Below are 12,921 nucleotides of genomic sequence, written 5' to 3' on the forward strand. Positions count from 1 at the left end.
ATATAAAGTATGGAAAAAGTTAACAAATATTTCAGAGATCTGTTTGGTGACAATTACTAAATCTCCCTTTTTATTTCTAACAAAAGATGGCTGATTTATCCTATTTCTTTTTTAACTTTCTGGCTAAAAGCCTATCAGCTTCATTGCCCTTTTCATAATATTTTTGTTTACTATATCTAAGCGTTTGCTGGGCCTTACCTGTTTGTAACAGGTTAAGCTTCTCTCTCCTCTCAATTATTTACTTCTATACTCATAGATTTGGTAAATTTATGTCTCCCTTGCAAAGCAGAAGGTACTTCAACCAACCCTTCTTAAAGAGCTCTCATCTTTTTGTGGAATGATGCTTTACAGGGATCCCCCTTCTATTGAACACTTCTATTGATCCCTTCTGTATTGTTTTCTTCTATATACTTCTGGAAAATTTCTTTCTGGTCTTGAATTCTAAGGGGATCGTACAACAAAGCTCCATTCAACTGCCAGGCCCTTTGTTTTCCCACTGAGCTCCAATCTTTTTATCTAATATATGCAGGGGCATGAGCAGACTAAGTTATAACTCCCAGATGTCTTATTTAAAGAGGCACAAATGTAATGGAGAGCTCGCATCTGGCTGGGGCGGGAAGGGGGGCTTTCTGCTTTTAACAAAGGGTAATATACTGGGCGAGAGCAGACTTAATACTCATGGGAGAGTCTATGAATGCCATGACTGTTAATGTTAAGGGAGTGGATGATCCAATGAAAAGGGAAGGGGTATTCTGCTCACTGAAAAAGGATTGTTGGAGTATAATCTATTTACAAGAAACACACTTGAAGACAAATTATAATTAATACCTGAACACTTTTAGGTTACCACATGTCACTCCAGAAGGACTCTAATAGAAGAGAAGTGGCAATATTGTTTGCTAAACACATCCCTTGTATTGTCTCAGCAAATTCATAATTAGAAGGCAGATATATATTCATTAAGGGGTCCTTGAAAAGTAAACTTCTCACCTTAGCAGAGGCGCCAGAATGGGGGAGGGAGGATCCAGGGGGCCATGGCCCTCCCACTGTTTACTGGGCCATAAGGGTGAGCAATGGGCAGGGAGGGGACAGAGAGGAGTGAGCAGGGGCACGCTCTTGGGGCAAAGGGGCAGTGCAACAGGGCGGATGCTCGTGGAGAAGGGGTGCTGTGAGGGCAGGGGTTAAGAGAGAAGGGGTGGGGGGGAGGCCTAGAGGGCAGTGTGGCATGGGGAGGGGCACAGTTCTGGTGCCTCTGGCCCCACTACTTTTAGCATGCTTCTGCTGCTCCTGCAACCTTACCCAATGTATATACTCCCAATCAAGGGCAACCTGTTTTTGATCCATTTTTGGGGGGTTTAAAATGTTTTAGGGCAGGGGATATTATTCTGGGGGGGATTAATGAGGTGCTTAATCTTACTTTGGACCTATTGAATATACTCATAGGGTATTTGGAAGGAGCAAGTGCAAAGTTGTTGCATCACTTAGAAAATGATGATCTGGTGGATGTCTGGCAGGAGATGAAGCTGGACATCAGAGCCCATACGTATCATTCTGCTACTCATGGATCTTGTTCCTGGATTGATACAATTTTGTTTCTAGGACTTTTCTAATTTGCTTGCTTTTCTCCACTCATGAAAGGGCTCAGCTTCACAACCCTGCAGCCCGAAATTCTGTTTACAGCAGCAGCAAGGTGTTGTGTCCTATGCTGATACTCGGGTATACCAACCCTCTAGAAAACAAAGCCGGCAGTGGGGATTGTTTTTCTGATGTAGACACTTGTCCACTAAAATAGCCTTTTTCATGCAGGCCACTGCATAGCAGCTCTTAGGTCTGATTTACATAAGAGTTTTACCTTGGTTGAACACACTTGTTAATGTTTAGCATCGTGTTAGGTAATGACTTTTTGGCATGGCATCTGACACCTGTTAAGTCATATTCAACTAATGCCATTGTTGAAATGTTCAGACATAAGATTTTTGTAGTGACAAGCAGATCTTGGTCACCACTAGATTTTGCTGAACTTTGCTGTACTAACACCCTTGGAGGTGCAAAACTTCACATTACCTTAGAAATCCCCTCAGCCACCTTGCCTCAGCGGTGTGGCTCACTTTGAATGTGAAGAGTTTATTGTGCTGTTCATGTAGCTGAGAGAGAGAGATTTATACTGTTGGACTGGCATTCCTTTGTGCGCTATTGGCAATAAAAACCCTTTCGAACACACGAAAGTGTAAAGTAGACATCTTTGGTCTCGGTCTCATTTTGTGTTTGAGTCTGGAAGAATTTTTGGCACTGATCAGTTTCCTGGGTGCAGTAAAAGTGAACAAGTTTTACTGTTTTTTAGGTCTGTTCTTTTCACCTGAAATTATTATTAGAACAGCAGGCACTTAAGCCCCCTGGGCCAGCGCTGGCCCTTCCACTTGGAGCAGAGCTGCATGAAGTACTCAGGAGGAACATATTTCATACCAGGCAGGGAATTAAACTGCACTTTGAAATGGGTTACAGGCAAGTCAAGTCCATGTTCTGTTGTTTTTTATTTTGTGCAGCAGCTGCTGGAATGCGTAACTCAGGATCTCATCTGCAGGGCCGTTTGTTTTCCCTTCTCTGGACCGCATAGTCGTAGGGCAACATGTAGAACAATGGGAAGCAATGGTCTGAAAGGGATTATCTAGGCTAGATGTCAGGAATAGTTTCATAATTAGTGAAAATCAGCATGGAAGAATCTCCACCTGGAAAGTAGTAGAATCTTTTCCATCACCCATTTCAGCCAGGAAAAGTCTATAAAGGGCAGAGTATAGAGTGGAGAAGCTTTCAGTCAGTCCTATCCATTTTTTTACCTACATACTGAAAGATGGTGTGAGTATATGTACATCATTATGGCTTGCTGAGGGGAGAGGCTTCTACATATCCCCTTTACAAGGGAAAATAAAGGGATGCTGATTTCTTAGAACTTCAGGCACCATCTAGATGCAGAGGGGTGTTTGGAATCCAGGTTTAGCTAGAGTTATGCATAGGTTAGATCAAGCATTTTATTGCAGAACTCCTCTCTAGGTTTTGCAGAGAATGGTTTAAATGACAAGATTTGAGAAATCAAGGCAACTTCTAATATACAAAACAATGCTGCCAAACCTGGCCTGAGCGCTGGGTGTGCAACCTGAGCCTGTCAGGTTACAGTATGAAAGTAGTGCACTGTGCTAGTGTTAAGCAATTCAACACAGGACATATGTCCGTTCAAGGCTTGAGTTTATTAACCAGAGTAGAGGTAATTGTGTTTACCCCTCTAACTCCTTGGTTGTTTTGTATAGCAATAGGCATATTTCTCTGAACCTGGAATTTAAGATTTAAAAAACTTTATCCACATCCTCAGCTGCTGTGAATCAGCATAGTACCATTCTGACCGCCTAGGACTTGGTTCTTTATTTCCTTAAGAATAGGAGGAGGAGGAACTTTAGAGTGACCATGGAGAACATTCGTTTCCTAGCTTGCATCTGTTGACCTAAATGGACAATTGAAGGAGATCTGAATTGCCCTTGGTCTTTAGTATCTACAGTGAATTAGTGCACCACTTGTGACACTCCCCTATGGACACAGTAGCATTAGGAGGTTCAGTTGTGGCTGATAATTCAGCATAAAGCCTCTTCTCCCACAATGAATGTATTTGTTTACAACACTTCTCACCACTTCCATCTACCCAAAATTACTCTAGCACCATCATGCCTGTTTTAAAGTGTCTTTCTTACACTGTCATTTTTGAAAGATCACCATTGTATCTCCTTTTAAAGACAATGTTACAAGAACTGGGATGGGGTTGAACAAACAGATTCTCTTTCCACTGAAACATTTCTCTACCTACACAGACTAAACTTCAGAATAGTTCTAGTCTAATCAATAGAGGGATATTCTGCATTAGCAGCACTGTTCAGGTTCCACATATGCTGTGTACATGGAAGCCAACACAAGACCATTATGTCCTTTCCAAGAATTATTTATCTCCTGTCTGAGCATTTTCTTATCTGAGAAAAATACAAGCTTAAAAAACCAACAATCCATCCCCCTTCCCTTTATTTCCCCTTCAGCAATGGACTTCAATTTTCTGGGCTACCCCAAGACAACTTTTCCTTCTCAGTGTATTTGGGAATGAGGTAGAGAGTTAAAACATTCTCATACTTAACCTGAAAACTCCAACCAGAAGGGGCTGGGGCCTTCCGTTACTGCAGGCCCTGTTTATCCAGTCAAACCTCCACAAATTGAGATGTTTTCTGCTTCTGGAGGAAATACAAGGAAGTTTCTACAAGTGTGTCACGTCCAGCCAGATTCCTTTTGTTCATCTGTTTGCTACTGTTGACATTACAAATTTTGTACTGCCTCACACCAAGCACAATATAAAGACAATGATATTTACCAAAATACCCCTTCTAAATTCACATTTAACAGAGCAGGAAAGACTGGGTCAGGAATTTGGTGTAGTCACTGTAAGCACACTACAAATAAGAGTTTTTTCAGGGCTTTGAAATGAATAGTTGCTCGCGGGGGGATCATCATTTTTGGGATTTGCAAGAAGGCTGAAGAATCATGTGCTCAGCTTGATGAAAAAGAAAGAAAGAAAGAGCGAGAGAGACACACACACACACACACACACACACACACACACACAGAGCTCTTGAGAAAGTGGTGGTTTCCACATTACACTCGAGCAGAAGAGACCATATGTAAAAGTAAAACCTCCGTTAGACAATTTTTTTTTTAAATGCCCAAGTAATAATCTCCTTCCAACCAGCCTTTTCACTGGATTTTGAGAATGCTGTGTTGGTGCTGCTAGCCTATTGCTGTGGAAATTATTCTGATGTCACAAATTCAATGCTACGCCTTCATTGCAAGATCAAACATGATGGTGAGCTGACATGCAGCATTCAATCTGAGGTAGCAATGGGCCTGCACTGCCCAGTTTTGACCCAGTTTTAAAAACTCTACAAGTCAGGAATGTTCTGATCTTTGTTTTATATAGACTGCACATTAAGACTCAGAAACAGGATTCATTTTGGATCCTGTGTAATCCTCTCCCCTCCCACCCTGCCCCAGATAAAAAAATTAAAGTGTTCAGCTCCCATGGTTTGGGCCTATCAGTAACTTAAACAGAACTATCCTCCAGCTGTTGGCAAGGGTGCCAAGGAAAGTTTGAAGAGACAAATGAAATGTAACTTCATTCATGTTTTAATTCTGATGTTCTGGAAAGTCTCCATTACAGTGAAAGCCCCCTTTAGAACAGGTGTGTTTGGACACAGCCCCACAATACTGAGTTGAATATATGCCGCTATGGTTTATTTTCAATATTCATCATTGAAGGGATACTCCGGATGGTCACGCCACCTGTGAAGAGAATGCAGATAAAGAGTCTTCACTACAAAAGCTATTACATACGGCAACACTGGACACTAGCACTAGTTATACAGTGCCTAGCACAACAGGCTCCAGACTGGGTTGAGGTCTCTGCCTCCTACTGTAATGAAATGCTACTGGGGTAACCCAAATAGGCTTAAGAAAAGAAGATAGTAGAGTCCTTCAGCTAACCTTTGAAGCTTACAGAGTGAAAATGATTGAAAGCTGTTCATTGACCTACATGAAGAGCTCTGGGGCAGGATATGTGTGTTAGTTAAGTTCCGGGTGGACTGGTATTCATACCACACAAGTCAGCACTGGTACTGACATAGCTTTGTGGGTAGACTCAGGAAGCCAGAGACTTACCAGGCATGAGGGGGGAAAGATAAATTGGTGGTTCCCTCTAGGTCAGATATGAGGCACATTAGTGTTCGGCAGATTAGGGCAAGCTTTCCCTGCCTTGTTGCTAGAGACTTCAGACCTATGTTAAATCCTCTTCACGCAAAACATTCTACACAGGTTTCAGAAAACAGGTAAATCTGCAGATTTTCCTGCTTCTGCAGGGGAAAAAAATGCCATTGTTTGTTTGATGGATGCCATATGGCTAGAATGCTCCTCATCTGGAGTCCCAGTGCTGGCTAAACTTAGTGGAAAGTCAGAAAACAGCAGCTCTAAAAAAAAGATGCATTTCTTTAGCTCAGGTTGTTTGAGCTGGCATGGATGGGTCTGCTCTGGCTTGGCCTTTTTTCCATGAGTCTTTTGTATCCAAGCTAACCTTAGCTGTCCCCTTTAATTAAATTGCAGTAACTCAGCATGGGTGTGAATACCCTATTTAGTTATTTTATAGCATTCATGTTTGAGTGGTCACAAGGAGCCTTTGAATGAACTAATTAAGGTGAAGGGGAAGTTCATGTATGTTAGTGCAATTGTTTTATGTCCATCTGACTGCAGACTCAATTACAAGACTTCAGACTTAATATAAGTTGTGTATGTCTAGGAAAAGTAAAGAAAATCTAGGAATGCCATAAAATGCAGACATGTTCCCAGAGCCAAATGTAGGCAAGTGCAAATATCTTCCACATTTCCCTCTTTAGTCCCAGAAAACCTGGAGGCTACACTACACTTCCAGTCTTCTGGCTAACTAAGCAGATATTATAGGTGGTTTCTGAAATAAAAGTAGGTTATAATGAAGATGTAGGCCAGCACTTCCTGTTAGTAAAAACAAACGGTTGTGTGAAACACTGCTGAGGGCATCATGGCAGCTGTGTTATTTATCTGCACCATTAGTATATTACCAGTAAAGCTGGATAAAAACTGGAATTTGTCCCATGGGAAGTGATATTGACTTTTTTCCTTCCGATTTAAGGATGAAATTCACAGAATGGAAAGTTCCAAACATTTCAATTCAGTAATGTTAAGACATTTCATTTGGACATTTTCAACCAAAATGAAACATTGACATTCCCAGATTGAAAAAACTAGTTTGTTGAATCAAATCAAGATGTTTTGTTTCAGCTTGGGTTGCATTAATCTGGTCCCCCTGAGTAGCCATAGTGCCTCATGTTTCCATTTTTTTCCAGGCTGGGCTCCCCACATCTCATGATATACTGTGATCATGCTGCACTGCTACTTGTTCAATGAAAGCGGAGACAGTGCATCATAGGAGATGTAGTTCAGCCAAGGAGCCTGGCTCACAGGGGAGAATGTGGGGGGATAAGGCACCTGCACTTCAACTCCCATGAGGCACTTTGGCACATCAGGCTGACAGATCAGCTGACCTGAAACATTTAGGTTTCCCATTGGAAAACAAACAAAATTCAACAAAATCAGTTTTTCTGAAGACAGTTTAGATTTCAGATACTGCATTGTTTGTCAAACATGTTGATGTAAAATTCCACTGTAGTTAACATGGGTAAGCTTTGGTAACTAATAAGATAATGCTATCGAAATGAAACGTACTTGTACACAACTGCATTCTAGTTTAAAGCTAGAAAAACCACAGGAAAGTCAAAAACATTCATTCATTCATACCTGCAATAGTGGAATATTTCCCAACAAATACATTAAGTATATTTTCATTTTCCTGTTTGACCTTTTCACACAGGAATTGACAACCTGAATCAGACCAGACAATGTCCTATCTGACAGGGGCTGGTCCAGATGCTTAATACAGTGTTCTAACATCTTCTTAAGAAGATCCGGTGTCATCTGCCCCATACAAATTAGGCAAAATTGTGTTCTAACAATTTGAGACTGGCTTAAACAGTAAAGTGTAAGGCTTAACATCTCCTCCCAAAAGCTGATAATTATGACAACTTTCTATATTCTAGTTATCCATATAAAGTGTCCACTCCCTTTTTGAATCTTGCTAAGTTTTTGGCCTCATTGACTTCCTGTGGCAACAAATTCCACAGTCTAATAATGTGTTATATGAAAGAGTATTTCCTTTATTAGTTTTGAATTTACCACCTTTAAACTTAATTGAATGTCCTCCCTCTTCTCAACATTCTCCCCCTTCCCCATGGGCATCGAACTTCCCTACATGAAGATATTTATGAATTCCAGCCAAGATTTACTTTCCACAAGCAGAGTCTGAATTATAAATTTGAAATATCTGCAGATTAGGAATCTTAGCTAAGAAATCCAAACAGTTTCTAGTATCAAGAACATAATAATTTTAGATAATTTTTAAATAGAAAAAGATAATCATTAAAAAACATATTGCAAGTTGATCACTTGGCTATCCCCAGATTCACTGAATGAATAAATAAACATAATTATAGATTACAACCACCTTGCTGAGATGTTAGTGCATCTTCAACCTAATTCACCTTTCCTATCATCTATAGTCCATCACCTTTTAGGTAGCTAAGTAAACTGGTCCATTTGTTCCTGTTGGACTTTGCTAACCATAGATAAAGGCAGGAAAAAAGCTGTTAATGCTCTAGAGTTGCTGCAATCCTAGAATGTTTAGACCTTTTGTCCCAGCACAGTCATCAGGAGACAAGAGACCTAATCCAAGAAGGTGGAGAGGGATACACCAAAATTAATGCCTTTGTTGCTTTAGGTAACATAGTGAATGTCCTGAAAAGGGGTCAACATACAGTATAGCCATAGGCTGGACATGCTCTTGTACTAGAAAATGGATAGTCTTATTTTCAGCCAAACTTGGAGCCCTAAGAGAAGTGCTTTAGGATGCTTCAGGATCAAATGTCAAGTGTTAGTACTATGCACATGATAGGAATTTGAGATTCAGCTCCAGCATTCACTTGTAACAGATAACACTATCCTGGATGAACCATATGGAATTAAGATAAATCTTTGTGACAGGGTCGGGCCAGATGGCTATAGGAGAGTATAGAAGGCAGATATATAAGCCCCAGGCTAAGTAGGTCCCTTTTCCCTGGGTAAGGTAACAGGGAAGGTTCCAGAACAATCAGGAACCTTCTGGAGACAATTAAGACAGGCTGATTAGAACACCAATCAAGAAGCTGCTAGAATCAATTAAGGCAGGCTAATCAGGGCACCTGGGTTTTAAAAAGGAGCTCAGTTCCTATCAGTTTGTGATGCACGTATGAGGAGCTGGGAGCAAGAGGCACTAGGAGCTGAGAGTGAGAACGCGGACTGTTGGAGGACAGAGAAGTACAAGCATTATCAGACACCAGGAGGAAGGTCCTATGGTGAGAATAAAGAAGGTGTTGGGAGGAGGCTATGGGGAAGTAGCCCAGGGAGTTGTAGCTGTCGCACAGCTGTTCCAGGAGGCACTCTAGACAGCTGCATTCCACAGAACCCTGGGCTGGAACCCGGAATAGAGGGCGGGCCCGGGTTCCCCCCAAATCCTCCCAACTCCTGGTCAGACACAGGAGGAGTCGACCTGGACTGTGAATTCAGAAAAATGGCCAAGCTGAGGGCTGCCCTGAAGCTCCAAGGTGAGCAAATCCACCAAGTAGAGCAGGAACTTTGTCACATCTTATTGAATTAAATTAATGCCTCTGGGGTCGATTGTATTAAAAGTGCATTATTTATGTGTTATTGCGGACTTGTATGCAACTTCTCTAGGAGATGTGATTAATGCAATCTCTGAGAAGTATTAGGAATTTCATCAGGACTTCTTGGGAGAACATATGTTAAGCAGATTGTCTAGGAAATACTTTGTGTGAAGGGAATGACAGTGATTCACACCCCTTTTGAATCTTTGGCTTGGGCAGAAAACCACTGTCTGGCTGATTAGGTAATCGCAGTCTCCTCAAAAGGCCCAAACAGGGTAAATGAATTATTTGATGTCACGAGGGTGCTTGTTCTGAGCTGAAACAGTGATGAACTTGTGACCACAGGAAAAACCTCTGGATAGGGTTTGAATGACTAAATCACCAACCAGAGTCCATGGTGAAGTTGAGGTGACTGCTGAAAAGGTAAAGAAATTATGTGCATGCTGACTAGTTTAAGAATTAAGTGTGCTTGCTTAGAAATAGCTGTGTGGTAGCTGAACTGTAGCAATTACACTGTGTACCATCTCTGAAGAGAAGGCAAAACAACTTGCTTAGGCAGCCTCCTGTTTGCTGAGGATGATCACAAGGAAGGCAGGGGACTATTCAGTATAGAAATATCTCAGTCAGAAGGGAGAGACAAAAGCACGTGTTTCCACCTGTCAAATAATAAGATTGTGGAAGTAACATGTGTAAGTTCATCTGCCCACTCTTGACCTGCAGTATACAGATCATGAGCCAGTACTCATTCTATTCAATATGGAAAGTGTTTGGAAAAGTTTGATTGTCAAATATATTACAGTAGGACATGAGCTGAACAGTAAATCATGCAATAAGATTTGGAAGGCAGTTAGTCTCTCACAGGAAGCAACACCAGTTGGAACTTTTATGAGTAAACAGAACAGGACTCTAGGAAAGTGTGGTGGTGGCAGAGCGGTGGGATCATTTTGAACCAGAAGCACAAACCTCAGGATATTAAAAGGACTTTTTTCTTCTTTTGGCTACTTGGAAAGCAGGGAGGTTTTTTTTGTTTTTGTTTTTTATTAAAAGGACACCTTTTTTTAGATGAGAGCAGCTGGAGGTTCGTTCTCTCTCTCTCTCTCTCTGCCTCAGGGCAGAGTAGTCAAGCTACAGCAAGGGAATTCACAAGCGGGGTTGTTGGTTTTTTTAGCTGAGAGCAGCTGGAAATTTTTTGTTTTTTCTCTTTCTTCTTTGCCTCAGGGCAGAGTAGTTAAGCTATAGAAAGAGAATTCACAAGCTAGGTTTTTTTCTTTTTAGCTCTCGGGTTAGGTTAGGCTAAGTGCAGGGACGCTAAAACGACAGAAAGTGATGTCCAAAAGAAACTAGATTTAACCAGATTGGAAGCTGAAGGAACATGAAAGACAACTGGAATTAAAACAGATGTAGATTGATGCACAAGTGGCCAGAGAAAAAACTGCTAGGGAGGAGAGAGAAAGAGAGAGGAAGCATGAACTGGAGGTGATAAAGTTAAGAGGATAAAACCCTTCAGCAGCTGGCTCCGCCTCCCCAAAAATACACAAATGGGAAGGACTATGTCCACAGTATGATGAATCCAGTGATATTGTTGAATATTTCATCACATTTGAAAGACTGTGCACCCTCCATGTGATTCCTGAAGATCACATGATGACCACATTGGTATCAAAATGACTGGAAGAGCTCTGGACATATTCAACAAGATGCCTATTGAGGATGCTTCTGACTATGGCAAATTTAAGGATTTGGTTTTGAAGCAATTTCAAATTACACCTGAAATTTGCAGAGTGAAATTTAGAGCCCTTAAGAGAGAGGCTGGACTAAGTAATGTGGCTTAGGTAAACCAGATGAAGGATCTGTTAGATAAATGGGTCAAAGGAAGGGGTGTAATTATCTTTGAAAGGAATGTGTGATTTGGTTGTTCAGGAGTAGTTCCTGACTAATGACCAATGATGATGTAAAACAGTGTTTATGGGATAAGAAAATGGACTCAGCAGAATGTCTTGCTTCTTATGCTGATCAATACAAGCAGTCCCAGACCACCAGAGAGGCGGAGCAAATCAGAACAAACCGGGTGGAGATAGCAGAGAGGAACAACCGTGGTTGCAGTTTGGGGGGATACCAGAAGGGGCACCCCAAGACCACCTCATACCACCAGGGGCAGCCCAAGGCTCCAACTACACCCCAGACACCTTATTGTCCCACCACACCATTCTCCAGCAACCCACCTCGCCCCAGTGACCAGTCAGCTGAGTGACATTTTAAATGTAATGAGCTGGGGCATGTAAAGACCAACTGCCTAAGAACCCCAACAGATTGCATTTCATTGCACCAGGGTCACACCAAAGGTCCTCAGGCCCAGATACCCTCAGAGCGAAGGGAAACTGTGAGTGTGGGTGGGAAGAAGGTTATCGCGTGGAGGGACACTGGAGCACAAGTATCGGCTATCCACCAATCCCTAGTGGATCCCAAATTCATCAACCCAGAGGCCCAAGTGATGATTCAACCTTTCAAGGCAACCTCTTTTGACTTGCCTACAGCCAAGTTCCTATCCAATACAAGGGCTGGTCAGGAATGTGGACTTTTGCAGTGTATAATGATTATCCCATTCCCATGCTGCTGGGGGAAGACTTGGCTAACCATGTGAAGCTAGCCAAGAGGGTGGGAATGGTCACCTGCAGTCCCAGAACTGGAACTAGCAGAGCAACCAGCACCAGAACCATTGGCAGCACTGAATCCAGCACTTACAACCCAGTCTGCAACTCTAACACCAGAGGGCACCACCAAGCCCACACTGGCAGCAGCAGCTAAACCTGCACAAGAGGCTCAACCAGAGCCTGAAACCCAACATAGTGCACCAGCGGAGAGTGGTTCACAGTCAACCGAAACAGCCCTATTACTTACATCGCTTCCAGAGGGACCAAGCCCAAGTCCACAATCCAGTGCAGAACTGATGTCTTCAGTATCAAGGAAACAGTTTTGGGCCGAGCAGGAAGCAGATGAAAGCCTCCAGGGAGCTTGGATGGTAGCATGGAACAACCCACCGCCTCTCAGCTCTTCTAATAGATCCCAGTTTGTGGTAGAAAGAGGACTTTTATACAAGGAAACTCTTTCGGGTAGACACCAAGAAGACTGGCATCCTCAAAGACAGTTGGTAGTTCCAACTAAGTACTGGGTAAAGCTCTTGAGCTTAGCCCATGATCATCCTAGTGTCCATGCTGGGGTGAACAGGACCAAAGACCGTTTGGGGAAGTCATTCCACTGGGAGAGAATGAGCAAGAACGTTTCTACCTAAGTACAGTCTTGTGAGGTGTGCCAAAGAGTGGTGAAAACCCCAAGACCAGGTCAAAGTCCCTTTCCAGCCACTCCCCATCATTGAGGTTCCATTTCTGCAAGTAGTTGTGGATATTCTGAGTCGTTTTCCAAAAAAGACACCCAGAGGAAAGGAGTACCTACTGACTTCCATGGATTTTGCCACCAGATGGCCAGAAGCAGTAGCTCTAAGCAAAACCAGGTCTAAAAGTGTGTGCCAGGCATCAACAGACAGACTTTTTTGCCAGGGTAG

At 42.3% G+C, this 12,921-nt stretch overlaps 1 protein-coding gene across 1 annotated transcript in view; it reads right to left on the reverse strand.

Annotated features, from left to right (window-relative positions):
- Positions 1-5,150: 5,150 nt before the first annotated feature.
- Positions 5,151-12,921, reverse strand: part of AKR1D1 (aldo-keto reductase family 1 member D1) — a 54,879-nt gene continuing 47,108 nt past the window's right edge. The window contains exon 9 of the mRNA XM_038408553.2: positions 5,151-5,364. Coding sequence (XP_038264481.1) covers positions 5,322-5,364 — 43 coding nt within the window. The 3' untranslated portion in view covers positions 5,151-5,321. The remainder of the gene's footprint in view (positions 5,365-12,921) is intronic.

Source organism: Dermochelys coriacea, chromosome 1, assembly GCF_009764565.3.
Source record: "Dermochelys coriacea isolate rDerCor1 chromosome 1, rDerCor1.pri.v4, whole genome shotgun sequence".
NCBI classification, from domain to species: Eukaryota; Metazoa; Chordata; order Testudines; family Dermochelyidae; genus Dermochelys; species Dermochelys coriacea.